Raw genomic sequence first — 22,446 nt, 5'->3', positions numbered from 1 at the left:
CGCTTCACCAATGAGAGTCCTCGCTGCCAGGTGAGAAGAGAGCCAGTGGCTGTCTCCACATGTGGTGGACTTCAGGGTTCCCTTGTACCGACCAGTAGGAGGAACATGCGCACAACAACCAGGTAGGGGAGGGGGGGAATTGGCATAACGACATTGGCATAAAATTGGGATGAGGAGAAAAAGAGGATAAAAAAAATATATATAAATGCAGTCCATTCATTCATTCATTCATTCATTTATTCTGCTAACTCCCGCGTCTCTGTCTCCGTGCAGCACACCACGCGGACCTTCCATGGCCTGGACGGCCAGGTGGACAGCAAGGACTCAGGGCTGTGGATCAACAGCTTCGACTACACCGGCATGCAGCACGTCACGCCCCACATCCCCGAGATCAACGACACGATCCGCACCCACTGCCGCGAGGACCGGCCCTTCTGTGGCTACCCCTGGTTCCTCCCCGTCAAGTTCCTCAGCAAGTCAGTCTCACTCACTCACACACACACACACACACACACACACACACACACACACACACACACACACACACACACACACACACACAGGCCTCATAGGCCATGCTTTCTTCTGTTGTTTTGGTTTTGGCTTTCTACAGGGATGTGATTTTTCTTTTTTTTTCTTTTTTACAGTAGGTCAACTGGCCTGTGCTAGAAATCAAGTGCACCTTGCGCAAATATCCTGACTTTTCAAGCAAATGCAGGGGGCGTTATCTGCACCTGCATTGTGTTTTTATTAGAGGTGGGCATAGATACATTTTTTAAATCTAGATTAATCTATCTGCAATCCTGGAGTTAATCTAGATTAAAATGGCTCATTTGAAGTCTGCCGAAGGCATTCAAAATATGTGTGTTCTACCTAGGGATGGGTATCGTTAGGATTTTATCGATACTACTACTCTTATCGATACTGCTTAATGGTTCGGTACTTTATCGACATTGCTTTATTATTTATAACTTTATAAATAAATATTATTTCTTCAGCAGCAGCAATGTTCTTTTATATAACTTTATAAATAAATATAATAAATAAATATTATTTCTTCAGCAACAGCAGCAACAATGTTTTAAATGTGTCTGAATTATAGACTTTTTATAATAAACAACAAATGTAAGATAAACAAAACTATATACACTGAATGATTAGTTGTTACCTAAAGCCCTTGGACTCCACTGTAGAGAAGGGGTGCAGGCCTTTGACAACAAACTGGGTCACAGCCCTGTGACACTCGCCCCCCCCCCCCCCCCCCCCTTACCTCTGTCATCCTTCCTAGCTGCTAGGGTGAAGGGACTTGGCTTGGCTGGGACCGGTGGTGGTAGAGGGAGGAGGGGTGGGCTGGGACATGGTGGCTGGCTGCAGCCTCAGCCTGACGAATGGCAATCTATAAAAAGTTGTCATCTTTCAAATATATTTGTAGCTAAACAATTAGCTAAGCAATTATATTTTATTTATTAGCCTATTCGTAATAATTCGTTATTAGCCTAGCTAACTCCGTATTATCTTGGCTTACCTGCAGTGGACGTGGATGGACTGCGAGCAAAGCAGTAAAAACGGCGCATTTCTGCAGACTAATGTTATGTTTTGACAACAGATGTTTTGACAAATTGCTTGTATTGCCACCCATACTTGCAAATGTTTTATTGCACTTGAACTTGAACGTGCGTTGTCGGCATCGACTTTTATTATATTTTTTTGCGCAACAAAAGTGAAAGCTATTGTAGAAAGAGAGTTTAAGATAAGATAGGATGAGATGGATCTTTATTAATCCCCTTTGGAAAATTCTGGGGTCATAGCAGCACAGAGGAGGGGGAGGGGCCATACAGGCAGGGTGAAATAAATACAAATAAGAATAAAACGTATAGTAGATAATAAAAAGATTAAAATACAGATAATGGTCTGATCTGCTAGACAGGTGAGACATATGTATACTCTATCAATAATAACACAATGCACATAATAAAGCCCCCCCTGGTATAATATACAGATTCTATCCTAAGTCAACCCCATGTACAAATATATATAGCTAACCTAAGTCTACTCTGTACAATGTGCAATACTCCATACAGAGTCTTAGTCTACCCTGGTATAAATAAACACGCAGATTATGAATTCATATAAATATGCGTAATACATATAAGATATAATGTGCTAGTAAATTAATGAGTGATGTGTGAGTCCTTGTGTAAGGGTTCAAGTTCAAGTTTTGTTTTATTTGTCACATATAAAGTACATTACAGTGAAATGCTTGGTTCTGTATGAGCCCCCTGAGAATGTGCTTCATACAGTAAAAAAGTTAAAAGAATAATATACAATACACAAACTAAAGTACAAAATGCAAGCAAGAGGTACAAAATGTAAACCTTGAAATTTTTAAGCAAAAATTTGGTATGGATGTAGTGCAAATCTTTTTGTAATGAATTGATTAAAATATGGTGTATTTTCAGTAGTTCAGTAGTTAAGAGTCAATCAGTTCTCCAGTTGATAGCCAAGTGTTACACATTTATTTGTAATTCTTAGTTGTGTAGACTACTTTTAACTTTTTGCATGAATCTTTTGGAAGCCAGATGTATAAAAAAAAAATATATATATATATAATAGGGCGGCTGATTGGCGCAGTGGGCAAGGTGCTCGCCACTAACGCAGGAGACGCTGGGTTCGAGCCCAGCTCTCGGCGTTGCTACCGGCTGGCCGGTCGTTCATACTAACACAATTGGCAATTGGTTAGTGGGTGGGGATTTGACGTTGTGGACAGCGACTCCTACAGGTCGGTTTTGTGACGCCGGTGCGACGGAAGCAGGAAGTGATGGGGGCAGCTTGAGCCTCCCACGCGTTACTCCTTGCCACTGAGAGTTCGAGCTGCTGCGGTGAAAAGATGCGACAGGCTGCCTCCTCGTGTACCGGAGGGGACACGTGATGCAAGGCTTCTGTCCTCACTACAACCGACCTGTGGGAGGCATAGTCTAGCAACGTTCAAGACAGGGGAGGGAACAATTGGATAATACGAAATTGGGATGGGAGAAAAATAGGATAAAAAAGTGGATAAAAAAATATATACACATAATAATAATATATATGTATATACGAATAATAATTGGTGCATTTTTACTGTTCTTTTCAGTGCCTTTCTCAAATGCCTTTCTTATCCCTTGTCTCTATTGACTCTCGGTTGTGTGGTCAGGTCGCTACCAATGGCAGCACCAACTGGTTCCTACCAATTTTGAAACTGTTGGTAACTTAATCTGATGTTTACAGAACCCAACATCTGAGCCTGTGTGTGTGTGTGTGTCTGTGTCTGTGTCTGTGTGTGTGTCTGTGTGTCTGTGTGTGTGTATATATATATATACACTGTAGGAAGAACTGGTACCTGCCTGCTTCGGAGGTGTCTCCCAGCTCTCCGATGGAATTCAGCCTGCTGTCCAAAGAGGAGACGAGTTGGGGGACAGTCAAGATGACCTTCCAGGTCAAAGGTCAGGAGCGCTAATGATGCAGTAATTTTACATTGATTGGGAATTGGTATATCAGGTGTCATGTAAAAATATATCCAATACATATCACCGTCTAATTCCTCTCTATGTCTAACCGTGTATGTGTGTTCATGTATATGATATAGATATAGTTGCTGTCATTTGAAAGCCTTGTATTTCCAAAAACACACATTTCAGGATTAATAATTAAAAAGACAATAATTTCAATAAAATGTAAATGTCCCATCTATTTCTTGTAATTCAACAGTGGCTTTTAAATGAACAAACAATAATTAATAATAACATCATCTAAACCAGCCGTTCTCAAACTACGGGTCGCGACCCAAAGTGGGGTGACAGTGGGGTCGCGCAATTGATAGGTTTGTTGTCAGAAGCGGTGCTGGTTGGCCGCAATGAAATGGGCTCTGCCTCTGATCTCGAGGCAGAGTATTCGCCTTTGTTAACTCGGAGAAGAAGCACGGATTTTCCTTGCAGACAAAAACAACACATTGGCAGAAATGTGCTGATAATGCGCTGGAAACTCTGTTAGTGGCACTCCAGGATAATCAGCAGAGATTTGGGGGTATTTACTCAGCTTGGTGGCTTTTTGTAGGAACAGAATGCAGCCAGGAGGCGCTCAATGATCTTTCGTGTGACGAGCTACTGAAAGTCAAGTTCACTGGACACTGGACAGGCCCTTGCAAAGTTCTGGATATCAGTCTGGAACGAGTACCAAGTGTTGTGTAATGCTGCGCTGATTAACATACCTTTGTGAGGGTGGATTTTCAGAGTAGAAGCGGATCTCTGCCAAAGCGCACGTGAACGCATTTTCTTTTCATGTTCTGGCAACATATTTTGGCTAAATATGCCTCGTTTTATAAATGTGTATACAGAAACAATTCCATTGCTTTTGTTGATAATATTCATTCATTTAATTGATAACATAGTGCTGTAATTTCATTTTCTAAACAACGTGTGCTTTTATTATTTCCACGCTGAAATTACGCGATACATTAACACTTTGATTACCACTGGTGAACATGGTAAAACGTGGTTAAATGCCAGCACCCACTTCAATGATAGCGTTGTGAACGCATAATTTCTGTCTTAAATTATGGCTATGTGTCTAATCTGCCCGTCGCTTATCAATGACTTGTTTGCAGTCAACATTGTCGAAACGGATTGTTTTTTAATCGGTTCATTTCCGTGTTATAGCATTTTGAAAAGCCCTTGTTTTTCAGGAAAATATATAGATTCCGTGATAAACGGCATTTACTGGAATATTCTGGCATACACAAAAACGTTGTCATCGGCTTATTTATGAATCGTTTTCAAATAAACGCTAGATTATCAATAGTATATGTGTACTTATGCACGCTATAGAAGCGATCTGAAAAGTATATTCTCTCATTTCCTGATCAGCGAACACACACACACACACACACACACACACACACACACATATGGGACACGTTGATATATCTGTGAAAAAAGCTCTGATTACCCCAAGACTGGTAAAATAGATTCCTTACCTCAGATCAGATGTTATCCAAAAAGATTATTCCAATTCCTGATCGCCATTCCAAATATCGATTGCGTTTATTGATTCAGCGTTGGGTGCTGGAAATACATAATCCACGCTGTTCTGAGGGCCGGCGATCAACTTGGGTCTCTTTAGTTGGCTTGACGGAAAAGTAAAATGAGGAAACTGGCCCCCCCCCCATCATCAGTCTAAACTAATGGGGTGCAGTTACACAGTGAGAGACGATAGGGGGCGGTATCTTCCCAATTGAGCTCAGAGAGACTCTGTAACACTCGCGTGAGGCTCGATTGATGAAATATGAATTCAAATTAAAAAAAATACGACAAACAAACACTATATAGCATTGCCGGCACTCAACTGGCGGCATGAACTAACAACAAAACGCGTCGCTGGCATCCAAAGTGTTAAGTGTGGGGTCGCCAAAAAAAATCCTAAATAAAATGGGGCCGTGGTATACAAAAGTTTGAGAACCCCTGATCTAAACCTTCCAGTCAAGTAAAAACAAACACGACAATCACCCCCAACACTGCAGTTACAAGGTTTTTAACAGACACAGTAGATATAATATCCTCTCCCCCCCCCAGGCCCCCCCAGCCACATGTCCCTGTACCTGATGCCCCACCGCGGGGCCAGTCTCTCCACCTGGTCCTTTGGGGACGGCAACCCCCAGTACGACCTGAGCGGAGAATACTTCATCTTCTACTCCCACGGCCTGGACGCCCCCGCGTGGGTCTTCTGGTTCGAAATACAGGTACTAGTGTCTCTGGACCCAAAGGGTTTCGGTTCTGTTACAGTTCTGCACTGCACTCCGCTGCTTAGAAACATGTCATATTCCTATCTGCAAATTCATATTTGGTTCTTGCACAAAGGGGAGGTATCAACGGTGTGAAAAGACCAGTGGTCTGAATATCAATGGTGTGAATTTCTCAATATCACCCTTTAAATTGTGATGGAAATACTGTTTATTGTGATGAAATCCAATGATTTGGATTTGAGTACAAACCAACTTCCTGTTGATACAAAATATTAGGCATGTGATGCCGCTTCTATACAGCTTTTAGATCGCTTGACATCAGACTCTTGATGTTGATAGAAGAGCCTGGTTATGAGACTAGGTTATCTTAGCCCCCGAAAACTATGCATGGAAAGAAAACTGAAACTGAAAAGAGGTTTAAGCCACCCCCACTTATAATAATAATAATAATAATTCATTTAATTTATATAGCGCTTCTCAATAACCCGAAGTCGCTGACAGTAGTCGGGAGCAGGGGTACAAACAAAGAGGCGAAAGCAAAGAAACAAAACAAAACAACAAAGAAACAAAAACAAAGGAACATGAGACCATGGGGGGAACGGGGGAGACAGCCTGATGGCACAAAAAAAAGACTAGAGACATATCGATCAGGTTGGAGGGGAGGGGGGGGGTTTAGGGGTGGGGGGGGTTGAAGGCAAGGGAGAACAGGTGGGTTTTGAGGCGAGCTTTGAAGGTGGAGAGTGTAGGGGAGTCTCTGATGGACTGGGGGAGGGAGTTCCAGAGTCGGGGTGCAGTGCGAGAGAAGGCCCGATCTCCGAAGTTTTTAAGCTTGGATGTCGGGACAGTGAGGGAGGCAGTGGAGGAGGACCGGAGGGAACGGGTTGGGCGGTAGGGGAGAAGGAGATCAGTCAGGTAGGGGGGGGCCAGGCTGTGGAGGGCTTTGAAGGTGAGGAGTAGTGTTTTAAAGTTAATGCGGTGTTTGATCGGGAGCCAGTGGAGGGAGTGGAGGACAGGAGTGATGTGTTCGCGGGACCGGGTGTTAGTGAGGAGGCGGGCGGCTGAATTTTGGACCATTTGCAGTTTATGGAGGGAGCGGGAGGTGATACCAGTGAGGAGGGAGTTGCAGTAATCCAGGCGGGAGGAGATGAAGGCGTGAATGAGGGATTCAGCAGCGGGGGGGGAGAGGCAGTGACGGATTTTTGCGATGTTGCGGAGGTGAAAGTAGGATGTTTTGACGATGGAGCGGACGTGGGGGTCAAATGAGAGGGTGGGGTCAAGGAGGACACCAAGGTTGCGGACTAGGGGGGAGGGGGTGATGGTGGAGTCGTTGATGGTGAGTGTGATGGGTCCGGATCTGGTGAGGGTGGTTTTGGTGCCAATGATGAGGAGTTCAGTCTTGTCACTGTTAAGATCAGATAAGAGCACTTCAAAGACAGGAACTGCGCTTGGAATGTGTTCTCTTCCACTACATCCATTGTCTTTGATGATAAGACTCTAAGGTGGAGGAGGTTGCGGAGAGGAAAACGATAAGGAAGCTGGGCGCTGGAGAACCCCTCCCATCCCCTGTATGAGGAGCTAGCTAAGATAAGGAGCATGTTCAGCCATAGACTCCCATAGCATCTGTGCATAGTGATATTATGAATAGAATGTAATGTATGTAATGCTATCCAGAACCGTGCCATGAGATACTTCTTGGGAGTCCATAAATATACAGCAAAAAGGGGCTATAGAAGGGGACATGGGTTGGGACTCATGTTTGGTCAAGCAAAAATGTGAAATGGTTAGATTATGGAACCGCCTGGTCCAGCTGCCAGATGATAGGGTGACTAAAAAGATCTTTAACTGGGACAGAGCACACGGTCATCCCTGGTAAAGAGTTAAGTATGATTTTTATGAATAATCTGCAGTGTAAGGTTAATATAATTAAACCAAAATGATCAACAATCCATCAGGATAAGTGGAAGGTGGAGATATGGAAGAAACCTAAACTTAAAGATTAAAGATGAGTATTTGACTGAACCTTATGTAATGTTAAATTTAAAGAGAGGACGGAGGTCTCTGTGTGCCCAATTAAGGCTGTGGAAGTGGGTAGATTCCAAGGTACCCCTGAGGAGGAGCGGTTGTGTGTTCTCTGTGATCTGGGAGTGGTGGAGGATGAATTTCATTTAGTTTTTCACTGCCCCTTGTACACCGACTTGAGGAGGGTTTTATTTGAGAAAGTTCAATTTGTAAATCCGGATTTGTTTTCGCAGTCTGAGGGCTAGATCCACAAAGAATGGATTGCACGGAGCAAGTTGCACCCTTACTTACAATTCACTATGAATTGAAAATGGGGGACCCTGATGTAAACAAGACGAAAGTCTTTCTCTGGTCTGCATCCCCTTAACAATTGTGTGTATTGAGCCGTACTGTATTGTACCCATTCTGCAATCTGTTAATAAAATGTTCATTCAATCAATCAATCTGCACAGTGATTGATTGAATGAACATTTTATTAACAGATTTCTTCTCTGTGCATGCATTAGGCATGCACAGAACAGCCGCACCGTTAGCCTAGCTTAGCGTCATTCACTGGAAGTAGGTGTGCCAGTGTAGCCTAGTTCCCAACAGTCATGAAATACACTCCAAATACAACTCCAAAACGTTCCTGTAAACATGTTGTGACCTGTGTATTTACTAGGGCTGACCCCTATTAGTCGATTAGTCGACTAATCGGTCGAAAGGAGCCGTAGTCGACTGACAACCTCTTAGTCGAGAAAAAAAAAAAAAAAAAAAAAAATCCTTTTTTTTAATCATTCTTTCCAAAAGAAAAGAGGCCTAGAAGCGTGGCTAACGCTAATGGCACGCATACCAGAGGCTAACTGCCTATGAAAACAGGCACAGAGGCACTGAAAGAGAATTTCACCCATCTAATGAACACACTAGACTAGACAAATATCAAGATGTATCCATCAGTGGACCAATTGCATGCTTTTGCAGAGGAAAAGAAGCCTTCAGTCGACTCCTTCAGACATTAAGCACCCCCACAGCCCAAATGGAATAAAAAAATAAAAAAAATAATTATATATATATTTTTTTTGACTAATAGTCGACTAACGGCAAATTTTGGCCAATCATAGTCGACGATCCAAATCCTTAGTCGGGGACAGTCCTAGTATTTACCACATGAAAAAAAAATATTATTTGACATTTTCGTTTTCTAAGCAGATATATACCGTACTCAAAACTATTTTTGCCGAACCACTGCTGCCTGGGCCCAGTGATTTCATCACCTCAAAAGCCCCGTTTTTCAAAAAGCAACAGGGCTTTTGAGGTGATGAAATTCGTCTCTCTCTCTCCCCACCCCTCCTCCAGCCTCCCAGAGAACCAGACCCGTCGGGCCCAGAAGGGATGATCTCCGTGGCCATCTCCTCTCACTACTTCTTCGGGGAGGACCAGAGGACTGTTCAGCTGGAGGCCATCCTCCGCAGGTTTCCCTCGTGGGCCTTCCCCTCCTCCTGGGTCAGCACCTACGACATGTACAGATACTGAGGAGGCCGGCAGCCAGTCACACAGGACCGTACAGTGGAGGAGAGCCCCTCCCACAAGGGGGCCCCTCCCACAAGGGGGGCCTTCCCAAAGCCAAGAGAATAGATTTATACAAGGACTGACCCTGAGGATTGGCTGATGCGGGCCTGCCGCCTCTTCACTCACACACACACACACACACACACACACACACACACACACACACACACACACTCTCTCTCACGCATCGTAAAATACACGCTAGGCTCCCTCTAAGGCCTGTCTGAGAGACCCCCCCATCACTGTGTGAATAGGCTTATTAGCTAACCAAAACAGGAAGTGCTTCAAGCCACACCAGATGCAACCTTATCTACGAGTTTGTAGAACTGACAGACTCACTGAGCAGTGCGGCAGCCACCTTCAGACCTGGGGTCGTTCCTGGGTCAGTGGAGCAAGCGAGTTAGGGGGATTTATTTTTTCATTTGTATTATTTTTTTTACAATCTTCCACAATCTCTCTCTCTCTCTCTCTCTCTCTCTCTCTCTCTCTCTCTCTCTCTCTCTCTCTCTCTCTCTCTCTCTCTTTTTGTATGAATGGCCTTGCATGTCTATGTCCCTCCCTCTCTCTTTATCGAAGCAAATCAGCAGGGCAGGACCGTCCTCAGCAGCACTCCTACTGGAATAAGATAGTACTGCACCCACTACTACTGCTCTGCACTGTAGACTCCGGACAGTGAGGGATAGTTAAGATGTTTCTGTTTCTTCTCAGGAGTGGAAACAGTCAGGCTTAAAGGAGCAATCCGCCTCAAAATCTTAAAGGGAAACCTTGGAGATAAAAAAATAAGAGTTTTTAATGAGAGTTGGTTGCGTTTCTGCGCCGAGCACTCGTCACATTGTGAGGGGTAAATGTTTACACATTGGCATGTTTAAGTCAATTGAAGAATGACCTGTTGCATTTCTTTTCAAAGTCAACAGGTCTTTTAGAATTGTAGAAACGTATTGTTTTCTCATAGTGTGACAAGTGCTGTGTGCAAAAAAGAAAAAAAAAACATTTTGCATGAATGTCGATATTAGACCTTTTTTAAGGTCTTGGAACATGTGATGAATGTCTGTGTCTGAAATCTTCAGTCTGTTTTTAGAAAACTAAAAACAAAATGGGATTTTGGGGCGAAATGGTCTTTTAACGCTTGCTGAGTGTCAGGAGTCCAGAGTGCAGAGGACTCAAGTGCTTTAAGTTTTTTTCTTTTTTGCACAGTGCAAGGATGTTTTACTGGGTGGGAATGTGTCAACTCGCCATGCAACTGTTGCACTCGCATGAAATTGACAAAATGTTTGTGCGTGTGTGTGTTGATACGTTAGACATGATCCCACTGTAATGATGGTTTGAGCGTTTTCTTTTCTCCTGCTCATTGACATTACTAATAGCTTGTGTTACTGTGAACGTCGGTCTCAAGTCATGAACAAAAAAAATATTTCTTGTGTTTTTCTAAAGAACAACTTTTGAACCACAGCTTTGCAACATTGCTGAAACAAGGCCATTAGTAAATAGCTGTTTTCTAACATGTCATTTTGAATACAACTCTTCACCAAACGGACCACTCTTGTAAAACTCACCATCGCCTGCTCTACCAGGCACAGAACTAACAGCTACAACTGTTCTCCTCGACACAAGCTTGAATGACGTCTTTCCTCGTGTGTGTGAGAGCTTGCTGGATTTCTTAGGCCAATAGTGGTCGGCGAGGCTGAACCGTTGGCAAACTACCGTCCAGGTCGTTTTCTCAAGAGATGGTGTCATCGCACACTGATGTATATTACAGTATCTCGATGAAAATGGTCTGGTGAATTTGTAGTCCTTTCCAGAAGCAGCTTTGAGTCGTGGATAGTTGCGTAGATGTGATGGCATTGGGGGGAAGGTCTATGGACACTGGCTTTCAGGGCAGATATAACCATGAAGAACCACCTGCACTTCCTGATTTATTGATCTCAGCTTTTACATCCAGTCCTTCGTGTAGATGTAGGTGAGAGGGAGGAGGACGGGTTATAGAAGGACTTCGTATTTCTACAGGTGAGATGTTCTAAACAGACTTGTAGTTGTTTGTGGAAAGGGCTTTTCCGGTGTTCTTATGGGTTATAAAGGGCTTTCCGGCCGGCGCCCTGCCTCTGGTGTTCTGATGGGTTATGAACATCTCCAGGTTTTTGTTTGCAGGCTACTAGCTCCCTCTGCTGCTAACTGAGGCAACTCAGTATTTACATTAGACCCAGTGAAATGCATTATTCTCAACCCTCTGTATTGTGGTTGCTGAGTTGCGTAGCTGTGGTTGGCAGAACGAGGAAGTCCTTCTCTCTTTGCCTTTGAACCCAGAAGCGAGTGATGCTCAGAAAATTAATCTATGCAAAAAAAAAAAAAAAAAAAACACGTCTGTCACACTGTTCAGGCATCTTGACTACTGTTGGAAAATCGCAAGGTTGAAGATGTATAAATAATCGGAGAAAGACGGCTGATAATGCGCCATCTACTGCTGCTGTAAACTGGTACATTTGGGAAAATCTGGGATGGATCCACTGGGAGATCGGGAGTATCAGCTAAGCTTGTTGTAGTTTGTTTCTAAATAGGAGTTAACTCGAGCCTTGTGTTGAGAAAATCAAGTAATGTTTTAAGCCAAGATGTCATTAAGGATTCCATCTTGGCTTCAACCGCACAAACGGACAGGAGTAGACCTGATGAAGGCCTCTTGCCTTAACGTTATGCTTCCTAAGCACACAGAAAAGGTTTACCATCCTGGACACACACATGTCAATGGTCTAACACTAGTAAGTTGTTCCCATGTAATTGTTGTGTTTATGTTGTCTTCTGGAGGGTTATGCAAATCCCCAAAAAGAACATGTCCCAGTGTTCTCTTTCATATATGCATGATGATTTAACACCAGATAAGACAACATGAGATGAGTCTCTACCCAGTCTCTAGATATGACTAATTAAAATGAGCAGATTAGAGTCCCTAGATATAATGACTAATTGAAAGTGAGCACATTAGAGTATGCAGGCTCTTCACTGTACTTTGATTTCACTTCATAATAACAAATTATTATTATCACTGGACCTCAACATTACTAGATTTTTAGTTTTTGCATAGTAACTCTGCAGTTCTGGTTGCTAATTGATGGTGTTTGTTGAGCATCTAGAGGTTATCTATCCTGTACGTGGGCTCTAGTTTTTGCCGCAGGGTTGTAAAGTGATTAGACCCTGGCTGGATGTGACACAATGTGACGCATATCTGGGCTTGTGTCAAAATGATCAGGTTCATACAGATCGATCGTTTCAAAACAATGTCAACATGAATATGGAATAATGAAAACACAAGGTGAACTCGGTAAGATTAGCTTTGTCCATTGCCTTAAAGATCTAGTCTGGACTTGGGAGTATGATTGTTGAACAAATGCAGCCCCACTACTGGCTTTGTTTATGTTCTTGATTTATTTGATTGAATACATGTTTTGACTCATGTTAGGTTTGCTGTTTTCAGTTACGAGGTCACAGTTCTCCACAAGCCTCCATTGTTTCCTCTTTCCAGGTGGGTTCCATCTCAAGGCTACTTTAGGAATGCAACCCTGGTCCAATCTGAGGACATGTCTGAGTCATTCATGTTTAATTTCCAGCACCACATTTTTGGTGTTTGTGTTTTGTCTGAGAAGAGTTGACTGAAGAATTTCAAATAATGACCAAAATATAGGCCTAAGCATCGTCACACAAGTAACTGCAGTTTTGAACATCAAGGCATTCTTTTTAAAAGTGATAATCCGCAAGATGCTCACTTTCAGTTTTTGGTTTTGGTGACATCTATTGGTGATACGCAGTCATTGCTGATGTGTTTTTGCACTTCCTTGCTTTCCACTACTACTGAGTTAATTTTGTCATCACCTCCTCCTGTGCACTGGATAATGTCCTACCAGACACTTGATATAAGGCCTGGTGGTATGGAAGGGAGGCAAACACAAGTGTTAATGTATGCATATTGAAGATGTAAATGGTTTGTTTATGTAAATGTCACATCCTCAAGGTCCCCAGCTAGTTTTATTATCTTGGAGTGAAAGACAGGAGTGAACACAGAGCTTACTTACTTAATCATCTTCGTTCCCTGTGGAACATACGGCTGTGACTATCTGCTTTCATCTGGTCCTGTCCTATACTTCTGGTCCTGTCCTGTACATCTAGTTATATCCTGTACATCTGGTCCTGTCCTGTACATCTGGTTATATCCTGTACATCTGGTCCTGTCCTGTACATCTGGTCCTGTCCAATACATCTGGTTATATCCTGTACATCTGGTCCTGTCCAATACATCTGGTTATATCCTGTACATCTGGTTATATCCTGTACATCTGGTCCTGTCCTGTACATCTGGTCCTGTCCAATACATCTGGTTATATCCTGTACATCTGGTCCTGTCCTGTACATCTGGTCCTGTCCAATACATCTGGTTATATCCTGTACATCTGGTCCTGTCCTGTACATCTAGTTCTATCCTGTGCAGCATGTTGTGCTTCGCCTCATGTTAGGTTTGCTGTTTTCAGTTACGAGGTCACAGTTCTCCACAAGCCTCCATTGTTTCCTCTTTCCAGGTGGGTTCCATCTCAAGGCTACTTTAGGAATGCAGCCCTGGTCCAATCTGAGGACATGTCTGAGTCATTCATGTTTCATTTCCAGCACCACATTGCTGGTGTTTGTGTTTTGTCTGAGAAGAGTTGACTGAAGAATTTCAAATAATGACCAAAATATAGGCCTAAGCATCGTCACACAAGTAACTGCAGTTTTGAACATCAAGGCATTCTTTTTAAAAGTGATAATCCAGATGCTCACTTTCAGTTTTTGGTTTTGGTGACATCTATTGGTGATACGCAGTCATTGCTGATGTGTTTTTGCACTTCCTTGCTTTCCACTACTACTGAGTTAATTTTGTCATCACTTCCTGTGCACCGGATAATGTCCTACCAGACACCAGCTGTGAAATGATCAACTGAGTTTAGCTGGAAATCGCTGTAGTGTTTTATCAAGTGGTAATCAAGAGTAGAAAAACAAAGACATTTATTGATATGAAGATGTTTGTGACTATTATTTTAAACAAACTTCACGTAAGACTTATCTAAATCATTATTTAACAGGATGGGTGGATTTAGCCTCACCTTTAGATTGTTGGTAAATAGCAATTAAATAGGAACATGTGTTAATTCTACTTAAATAAAATGCCTTATTCTCTGATGACAAATCCAATAGACAGACTAGATGTTATATAGGACAAGCAATATACACAGTGAAGCGGTGGAAAAGACTTGTGTGAACACATATATATTATCAATGTGTTATTGTATACATTTTGGAAATGTGTTTGCGGCCCGTGTGACGTTGTATAAGTATGGTGGATTTGTGTGCTTTTTATTGAAATTGCCAAAATGGATATTTAAAATCTACTAGACACGAGATGTATAGCCTAATAACAAATGTAAATTGAAAAGTGATATAGCCTAGTTTTATTTCTAAAGGCCAGTGGCATGGTGGCGGAAAGGTTCATTTTAATTCTTTAATTGTTGCGTTTTGGTTGAAGGAAACCAATATGTAGGTGAAACGGCAGAAGTAAAAGCAAAGTAACTTGAATTAAAATTTTGCTTGATATTTTACCCACTGGGGTTATTTTTCTTTATTGAGCTCATTGTGAGCTGTTCCTTGAACATTCTAATTAGGCTATATATAGTCCTTGACATTTTAAATTAGGCGATTGTCTATTATTTTTCTTTATTGAGCGCATTGTGAATTGTGAGCCGTTCCTTGACATTTGTAATTAGGCTATAGTCTATTATTTTTCTTTTCCGCGCACAATTCAGTTAACATGTTCGTACTGTTAGCCTTCCTTATTCAAACCACTTGGGAGCTGCAGGCTGAGCTTGCAGGGAATGTTGCCAATTGGTTTCAATAAGGAGTTGCATAACAATGCTAAGATACTCTTCTCAGGGTATAGCTAAGAATACATGCGGACATGTTCCCCCATAATGTGCCAACATCAAATGAAAGAAAAGTGACGAGACAAAAAAAAGAGACTAATTCAAAACTACATTAATTTAATTAGAAATGTATAGTAACTCCCCTCATGACTTGGTGCCTTTTGCACTAATTTAAATATCAGTGTTTCTCAGTCATACTCATACCTTACTTCCACCCTGGAAATTAGTTTTCTTACGTATTTATTCTTTGCGTTCTAAATGGGATGAGATTATTTTCATCAGGAGAGGTTAACAAACAAACAACAAAGATGAGAGAATCTGCTGGAGACCAGAGGAAGAGAGAGATGGTTGGTCTAACGCTGTGAAAAAGCTCATCTCATGTTGTTTAGTTCACTCCAACGTCATACAAGATATTTTGTCAAGCTATTTTACTATGCTGCTAAATAACTACTTAACACACTATTTGTGGCCCAATTGAATTGAAAGTTGCTTTGGCACAAAATAATTAAGGCCTTTGAGATTGTGCTGAACACGAGGCAGCTAACGTCACCAGCTACTGTTAGGAAGTTACCTTAAATTCATAATTGACACGTTTCTGCAAATTCTCGTTAACTAGGCATTGCTCAATCTATTGTTTGCATGCAATACACTTGCATAGCTAACAAAACCTAATGGCACGAGATCCGGATGGCCCTGGTTTCTTAAATATTGGTTGGGACCCTATGGCCAGGGCCCAAAGGTTCACAGGTCTTATTTAGTTGTTTCTACCTTCATGTGGGTCACATGACCTGTGAGGGGGTGGGGGGCATTTCCCACAATGTAGGATATTCATGTGTTCTCTCATTTCCTTTTATTTCAATACTCCATGCCTAGTTGCACATCAGCGACAATTTGACTGCTTTAAAGATGGCTGAAATATATGTTGGGATGAATATGAAAATGTCTTAATATTGGTTATCTTTTTGGGGGGGGGGGGGTTATTGTTTTAACTTTACAATGTGTTTTTGCCTAACTTTCACCCATGCCTTTCTTTCCCTGTATATCATCTTACTGTTATTGTTTGTCCTGAAATCTTTTAAATTACGTTTTTATATAACAAGACAGATTATTCTATTCTTCTAAATCAGGCATTCTTAATGGTTTTGATTTGACACTTTAAAAAAATGACATAATCTACACTTTCTTTATTTGAGCTGCTGAGTGTCAGTGTTTTCTATTGCGTATTGATCTGTAGAATTGGGATGGAACTATTTGAAATTACTGTTGGGATTAATTTGGGGATCTATTGTTCTAACAGGGTATGTCTCCTCTACTGAATGAATGGGTTGATTTTATGCAAAAAGCTTGAATTAAATTAACACTTGTTTTGTCCGTTGGGACATAACCTCTGTGTACAGCAATAAACATGCTTATTACAGCAGTTCCCTTGGTTGTAAATTACTGTTAAAATATCTGAAGAATGCACTAAATATAGTGTACAAAAGAAAAAATCCAAACCGCAACAATACCATACTCTGTGCATAACCCCAAAGGATAGTTTCAACTAACTTTAGATTGGTGTCATGCAACATACATGGCTCATTAATGAAGACAAAACAGACAATGCTATGTTTTTAAAAATAATTTATTGTTCTTTATGTACAGGAAAAAAATAAAATAGAAAACCAAACATGAGTAGAAAAGGCAATTGTACAAGAAAGAATCTTTACACTGCATTGCGTTATGTCCGCCATTACTGACCCTGCTATAATGGTTATTCTGAGTCCCACCCCCCACAAAAGAAAAAAAGGCAATACTTTTACTGTACATTAGGGAGAGAGCGTTCTCCTACTGGGAGACTTGAGGTCCTTATAGTGTATCTGTGACCAGAGTACCACTCCTTTCTGCCCAGAGACAGACAAACGCATGTAACAAACTGCTTGACGCCCACACACATGGAAACCTGCAATTGTAATGTCCATTTTCGTAGGAGCCCGTCTTTCTGAGCGTCAAGAGTTGGTTTTGAGCATGAATTGATTACATTATCTTACAACAGGGGGTTGTGGGGGGAGGTTTAGTTGCACCTCTTTGCATAATAACGACTGGAGCGCTCCACCTAAACAACCGGTCCTAACGCAGAAGGCCTCTGAACAGGAGTCTTTGGTTCACCCAGATATACTATCTTCAAGTCAAGTAAACCGAACGGAGCAGGCTGGTTTAGTCGAGGGCTCATAAAGTGTTGCAGGTACTGTAGTAAAGCTGACGTGTGTCGAGAACGGGGAGCGCGAGACATTGTTTAGCAACACTGAGCCTCATGTGTCACAGGTGCTGAGAGCCAAACTACAACATAAAGAATCATAATAGGAATCTAAATACAAAAAAAATAATGGAACCAAACGACAGGACACCCAACACGTCTATACACACGCAGGTGAGCTCCAGTAACTACTGTACTCCTGCACCCAACACGTCTATACAGGTGAGCTCCAGTAACTACTGTACTCCTCCACCCAACACGTCTATACAGGTGAGCTCCAGTAACTACTGTACTCCTGCACCCAACACATCTATACAGGTGAGCTCCAGTAACTACTGTACTCCTCCCCCCAACACACGTCTATACAGGTGAGCTCCAGTAACTACTGTAGTACTCCTGCACCCAACACGTCTATACAGGTGAGCTCCAGTAACTACTGTAGTACTCCTCCACCCAACACGTCTATACAGGTGAGCTCCAGTAACTACTGTAGTACTCCTCCACCCAACACGTCTATACAGGTGAGCTCCAGTAACTACTGTAGTAGTCCTGCACCCAACACGTCTATACAGGTGAGCTCCAGTAACTACTGTAGTACTCCTCCACCCAACACGTCTATACAGGTGAGCTCCAGTAACTACTGTAGTACTCCTCCACCCAACACGTCTATACAGGTGAGCTCCAGTAACTACTGTAGTACTCCTCCACCCAACACGTCTATACAGGTGAGCTCCAGTAACTACTGTAGTACTCCTCCACCCAACACGTCTATACAGGTGAGCTCCAGTAACTACTGTAGTACTCCTCCACCCAACACGTCTATACAGGTGAGCTCCAGTAACTACTGTAGTACTCCTCCACCCAACATGTCTATACAGGTGAGCTCCAGTAACTACTGTACTCCTGCACCCAACACGTCTATACAGGTGAGCTCCAGTAACTACTGTAGATTGAACACACATTTTGGTAAATTAGGAAAAGTGACAGCAGACTGACGGGAGAAATAGTTGGGGGGAAAAGAAAAAAAGGAAAAATCTAAATAAGATAAAAATGCAAAGAAAGATAAAGCTGAAAGTAACATTTCAATAAATTGCACAATTTTAATACTGATGGAAAGCCTTTTGTTTTGCTGTGGTTAGTGTTCAAGAGCCAGTATAAGACTGAAGTTATTGTCTGGGGAAAGTTGTTGTGACTGCTTGCTTTGATGACCATAAAAACAAAACTGAGCAGACATCAACATAATCAAATCAATTCAGTTAATTATTATCACTCAGGCTATAATACCAATAAATAACAGCAATAATGATGCCTAGTACGATTACGATAAAGATTTAAAAAAATTATCTCAATTCAATGTGAGTATAGTCACCAAAACAAATCATAGACAAATACAATGTGGGTGAAACCACAAACACATACACACACTCTTCTCTCAGGGAGAAATGATCAGTCATGGTAATGGTTGGGATCAGTATTTTGATGACGTTATGGTGTAGCCGGCTGGCCTCCTTTTGCTGTGCTGTAGAACTGAGTTAGGATGAAATGCAGAAACACAGAACATGTACAAGGACTCATAAGCCACACACACATAGACCACGGCCAAGACAAATAGCGCAATCACTCCTCTCCTCGCACTCTGTGGAAAAGACGGTGAAATGTGGTGGTCTTAATGTTATCCTATGATTTGGTAGAACTAAGGGATGTTTTCTAAAAAAAAATAAAAACTTTATTGCACACTGACTACACTATATTTCATAAAAAAAAAAAAAAAAATACAAAAAGAAAAAAAAGGGCCTCCAAAGACAAGTCATTGTAGCTCAGGTCCAGTCGTCACAAAGCACTTCAGCATTCTAATAGTAATAGAATATTATATAATCTGGTTTGCCCTTTGATTGAAGAGACACCTTGATATTTGAATCATATATGGTATTTCTTCACAAGGCACTCGTCACTGTTTGCAAAAAGGTCCTGTATTGGCTTTTCACTAACCTGAGAAACAGCTTGTTAGCAGTGCTACCCTTCGCCATTGAAACTAATGGGAACTGCAAGTCACAAGTTAGCTTACTAGCAGCACGGTAGCAGACTAGCAGTAACCACTGTTTTCAATATGAACTGCTAGCTACAAGTTGGCTCATTAGTAGCATGCTAGCAGGAACCACTAGTTTCAATGGGGAATGCTAGCCACAAGTTAGCTCACTAGTAGCAAGCTACTGTAGCAGGAACCACTGGTTTCAATGGGGAATGCTAGCCTAACACTCCGTTTTCAAGGTAGCTAAACGACAAACATAAAAACCTTTTGCCATAATGTAACAGAAAAACTAATTGGGTCGGTTCTATCAGCTGTGTGCGACATTTCAAATGCAGCCTAATTATAATGTAAAAGGCTACAAAGTCGTGGTTTACGCATGATTAAAATAAAAGAGGTTGCACCAGGAAAATTAATTACAATGTCACAAGTCACATAATTACACTCATTAACTAAAGAAAAAAAAATATATATATATTAAAAAAAGCACATTGCAACCTTTCTTCAGTAATGCCATTTTACAACTCCATAATCAAGTAGATTACATTACCCAATCTGAAATGTTAATCATGATCTCAAACTACAATGCAAAGTGGCTCACGCCAGTCACCAAGCTAGTAACCATGACAATGGAACTCATATCGGATCGTTGATTGGCTACTCATCTCATCGGATTCATGTCCAAGCTGGTCAGGATAAGCCCTGAATACTTGTGGTCCAACTAGTTACAAACTAACGAATAGCTCCTAGGCCCTAGATTAAGGGAGAGCGTACGTGTTGCTGGTGCAACACAATGTGGATTAACAATTCCTCTAATAGTAACCGGGTCTCAAATACAAGCCGGGTCTCTATTAATGGCCGGGTGCGCTCTTGAGCTAAGCAATTATAAGCCGGCCTCCTAATACAAGCCGGGTTACTAATATACTGAGCTGCATACTGAGCTAGTTACTTGATTTCACTTTGAAAACGTTGAAATGACCAGTGACCACCTGTAATTGCACTGTTTACTATTTCATACAGTACTTGGTTTCAATAAATGAACCCAGTACATTTTACTGGGTTCAAACTGACACAAAATGTTGATTTATTCATTATGATCGATCCGTTTGAGCCTGGTACCCGCTACAGTTGAAACAAATACAAGCCGGGGTTACTATTAGAGGAATTACGGTAGTAAATATCAAGGTGTCCCTTTATGAACAAGAGGATGTGAAGAACAGCAAGCTGGTGGCTGATCCCAGATCTGCACAGCGTGAAATGCTCTGAAAGACCCAGACCCACACACCAGTTTGACTGAGGCTGTGGGACCCAGGTCAGATGTGTGGACCAAGCGGAAACAGCCATTATGCTGCTCACCAGACAACACCAGTTAAAATTTGGAAAGGACTTTTCTCCAAAGATTCATACGTTTGTCTTAATTCTGTCCTTAATTCATACCATCAACACTTTCCAACAGGGAGCTCAACACAAAGGTGGTATACTGGTAGAAAAATAACCATATATAATAATGCTCTCTGGTATACCATTACATTATTAACAAAGGTATCACAAAATATGTTAAAATCACCGCTCAATATGAGGTATGAAAATATGAAACACCTCTTTGCACACACACACACACACACGCGCACTCTTCAGTGCATCTGACAAATGCTCGTTGACTAGAGCTTTGTTCTAACATCATGCATAGCAGTTTAGCATGGTGCCGTGGGTTCAAGCCAAACGTAGCAGAGTCTTGTTATTCAACTGTTTGCATGGTACAATAGAGCTCTGTGTATATGGACTGCAGAGGAAAAAGAAACATGTCAAAGGTGTCCAGTTGCATGGAATGAGTGCCAAGTAAAAGCTTAATATGGGAAACATCTGTAAGGGTATGAAGAGGCAACTGCAACAACCAATACACATCAACACAAAGTACAAGGTATACCAAGTAATTTTGTCTGTTTGTTAAAGTTAATCATTAGTGACCCAGTTCTATAGATAGACTGTTTCCTTCAGGGGGGGGGGTCATCCAGGAGGGCTATAGATGGTTTCTGGCTCTCCTGTGTTAACAAGATCAAATCTGAGCATCCTCAGATGCAAACAAACACACATGCAAATCTCTAAAAGCAGCTTTGGTCAAAAGATGAGATGACTGCTTGTTCTCATGACTCATGACGTGTTTTTGCCTACCAATATGGAGCAGAGCCACAGCTCATTGGCCGCGGTTGTCATTTAATGATAATCACCTGTTAGTTGATTACAAGCACCTGTTTTTTTGCCCTCCAAGATGTCTGCGATGCAATACTATAAATAGCTGTGCTCTGAAGTGATGGTCCAGGCTTGTCAGTGTTCCAGTATGGAGCCGTTGTTGTTGTCTAGTCTACAGGCTGATGGAAAGAGCGAATAATACTGATGAACCACAGGTGAAGTACATTTTTAAAGACACACACACACACAAATGTGCACACGAAACACACACCGAGTCTATTTCAAGCTGCTGCTGAGCCCTCTTCCTCCTCCCATTTCCCTCTGAGGTCCACAGTTCAAAGGTCAGAGTTCAGGGGGCAGAGCTACAGGGGTCAGGACAAGGTGCAGTCATAGGCACCTTCCTCATCGCCCTGCTCCTCAGTCTCCTCCGGGGGGCCGTCCTCAGAGGGAGGTCTGGGGAATCCTCCGGGGGGCTCCAGGGAGGGCAGGGCGAGGCCTAGCGATGCCGCACCACCTCGGTTGTCCTCGGCTCGGGGTAAGGCGGGGGCCCCCGGCCCCTCGGGGCCGCCCAGCTTGGAGCTCTGGCTGGTGGGCTGGAAGGCCTCAGGCTGCACCTGCTCAGGGACCGTCTCCATCAGCTGCTGAAGCTGCGGCCGGATCAGGTTGATGAAGGGCCTGTAGCCCAGGCTGGAGGGAGGACAGGTCACCATTAGTTATT

The 22,446-nt window shown here is 42.2% G+C and overlaps 2 protein-coding genes across 2 annotated transcripts in view; one reads left to right on the top strand and one right to left on the bottom strand.

The window, feature by feature from the left end:
* The window catches only part of ermp1 (endoplasmic reticulum metallopeptidase 1), a 96,455-nt gene extending 80,258 nt beyond the window's left edge, over positions 1 to 16,197 (top strand). The window contains exons 12-15 of the mRNA XM_084324333.1: positions 274 to 476; positions 3,367 to 3,482; positions 5,607 to 5,773; positions 9,131 to 16,197. Coding sequence (XP_084180459.1) covers positions 274 to 476; positions 3,367 to 3,482; positions 5,607 to 5,773; positions 9,131 to 9,307 — 663 coding nt within the window. The 3' untranslated portion in view covers positions 9,308 to 16,197. The remainder of the gene's footprint in view (positions 1 to 273; positions 477 to 3,366; positions 3,483 to 5,606; positions 5,774 to 9,130) is intronic.
* Positions 16,198 to 16,926: 729 nt separating this feature from the next.
* The window catches only part of ric1 (RIC1 homolog, RAB6A GEF complex partner 1), a 146,757-nt gene continuing 141,237 nt past the window's right edge, over positions 16,927 to 22,446 (bottom strand). Inside the window, exon 27 of the mRNA XM_084324223.1 lies at positions 16,927 to 22,415. Within this exon, the coding sequence (XP_084180349.1) occupies positions 22,100 to 22,415 (316 nt within the window). The 3' untranslated portion in view covers positions 16,927 to 22,099. The remainder of the gene's footprint in view (positions 22,416 to 22,446) is intronic.

The sequence above is a fragment of the Notolepis coatsorum genome (genome assembly GCF_963971535.1).
Source record: "Notolepis coatsorum genome assembly, chromosome: 11".
In the NCBI taxonomy this organism is placed as follows: domain Eukaryota; kingdom Metazoa; phylum Chordata; class Actinopteri; order Aulopiformes; family Paralepididae; genus Notolepis; species Notolepis coatsorum.
This window is presented reverse-complemented; position numbering and strand designations above follow the sequence as displayed.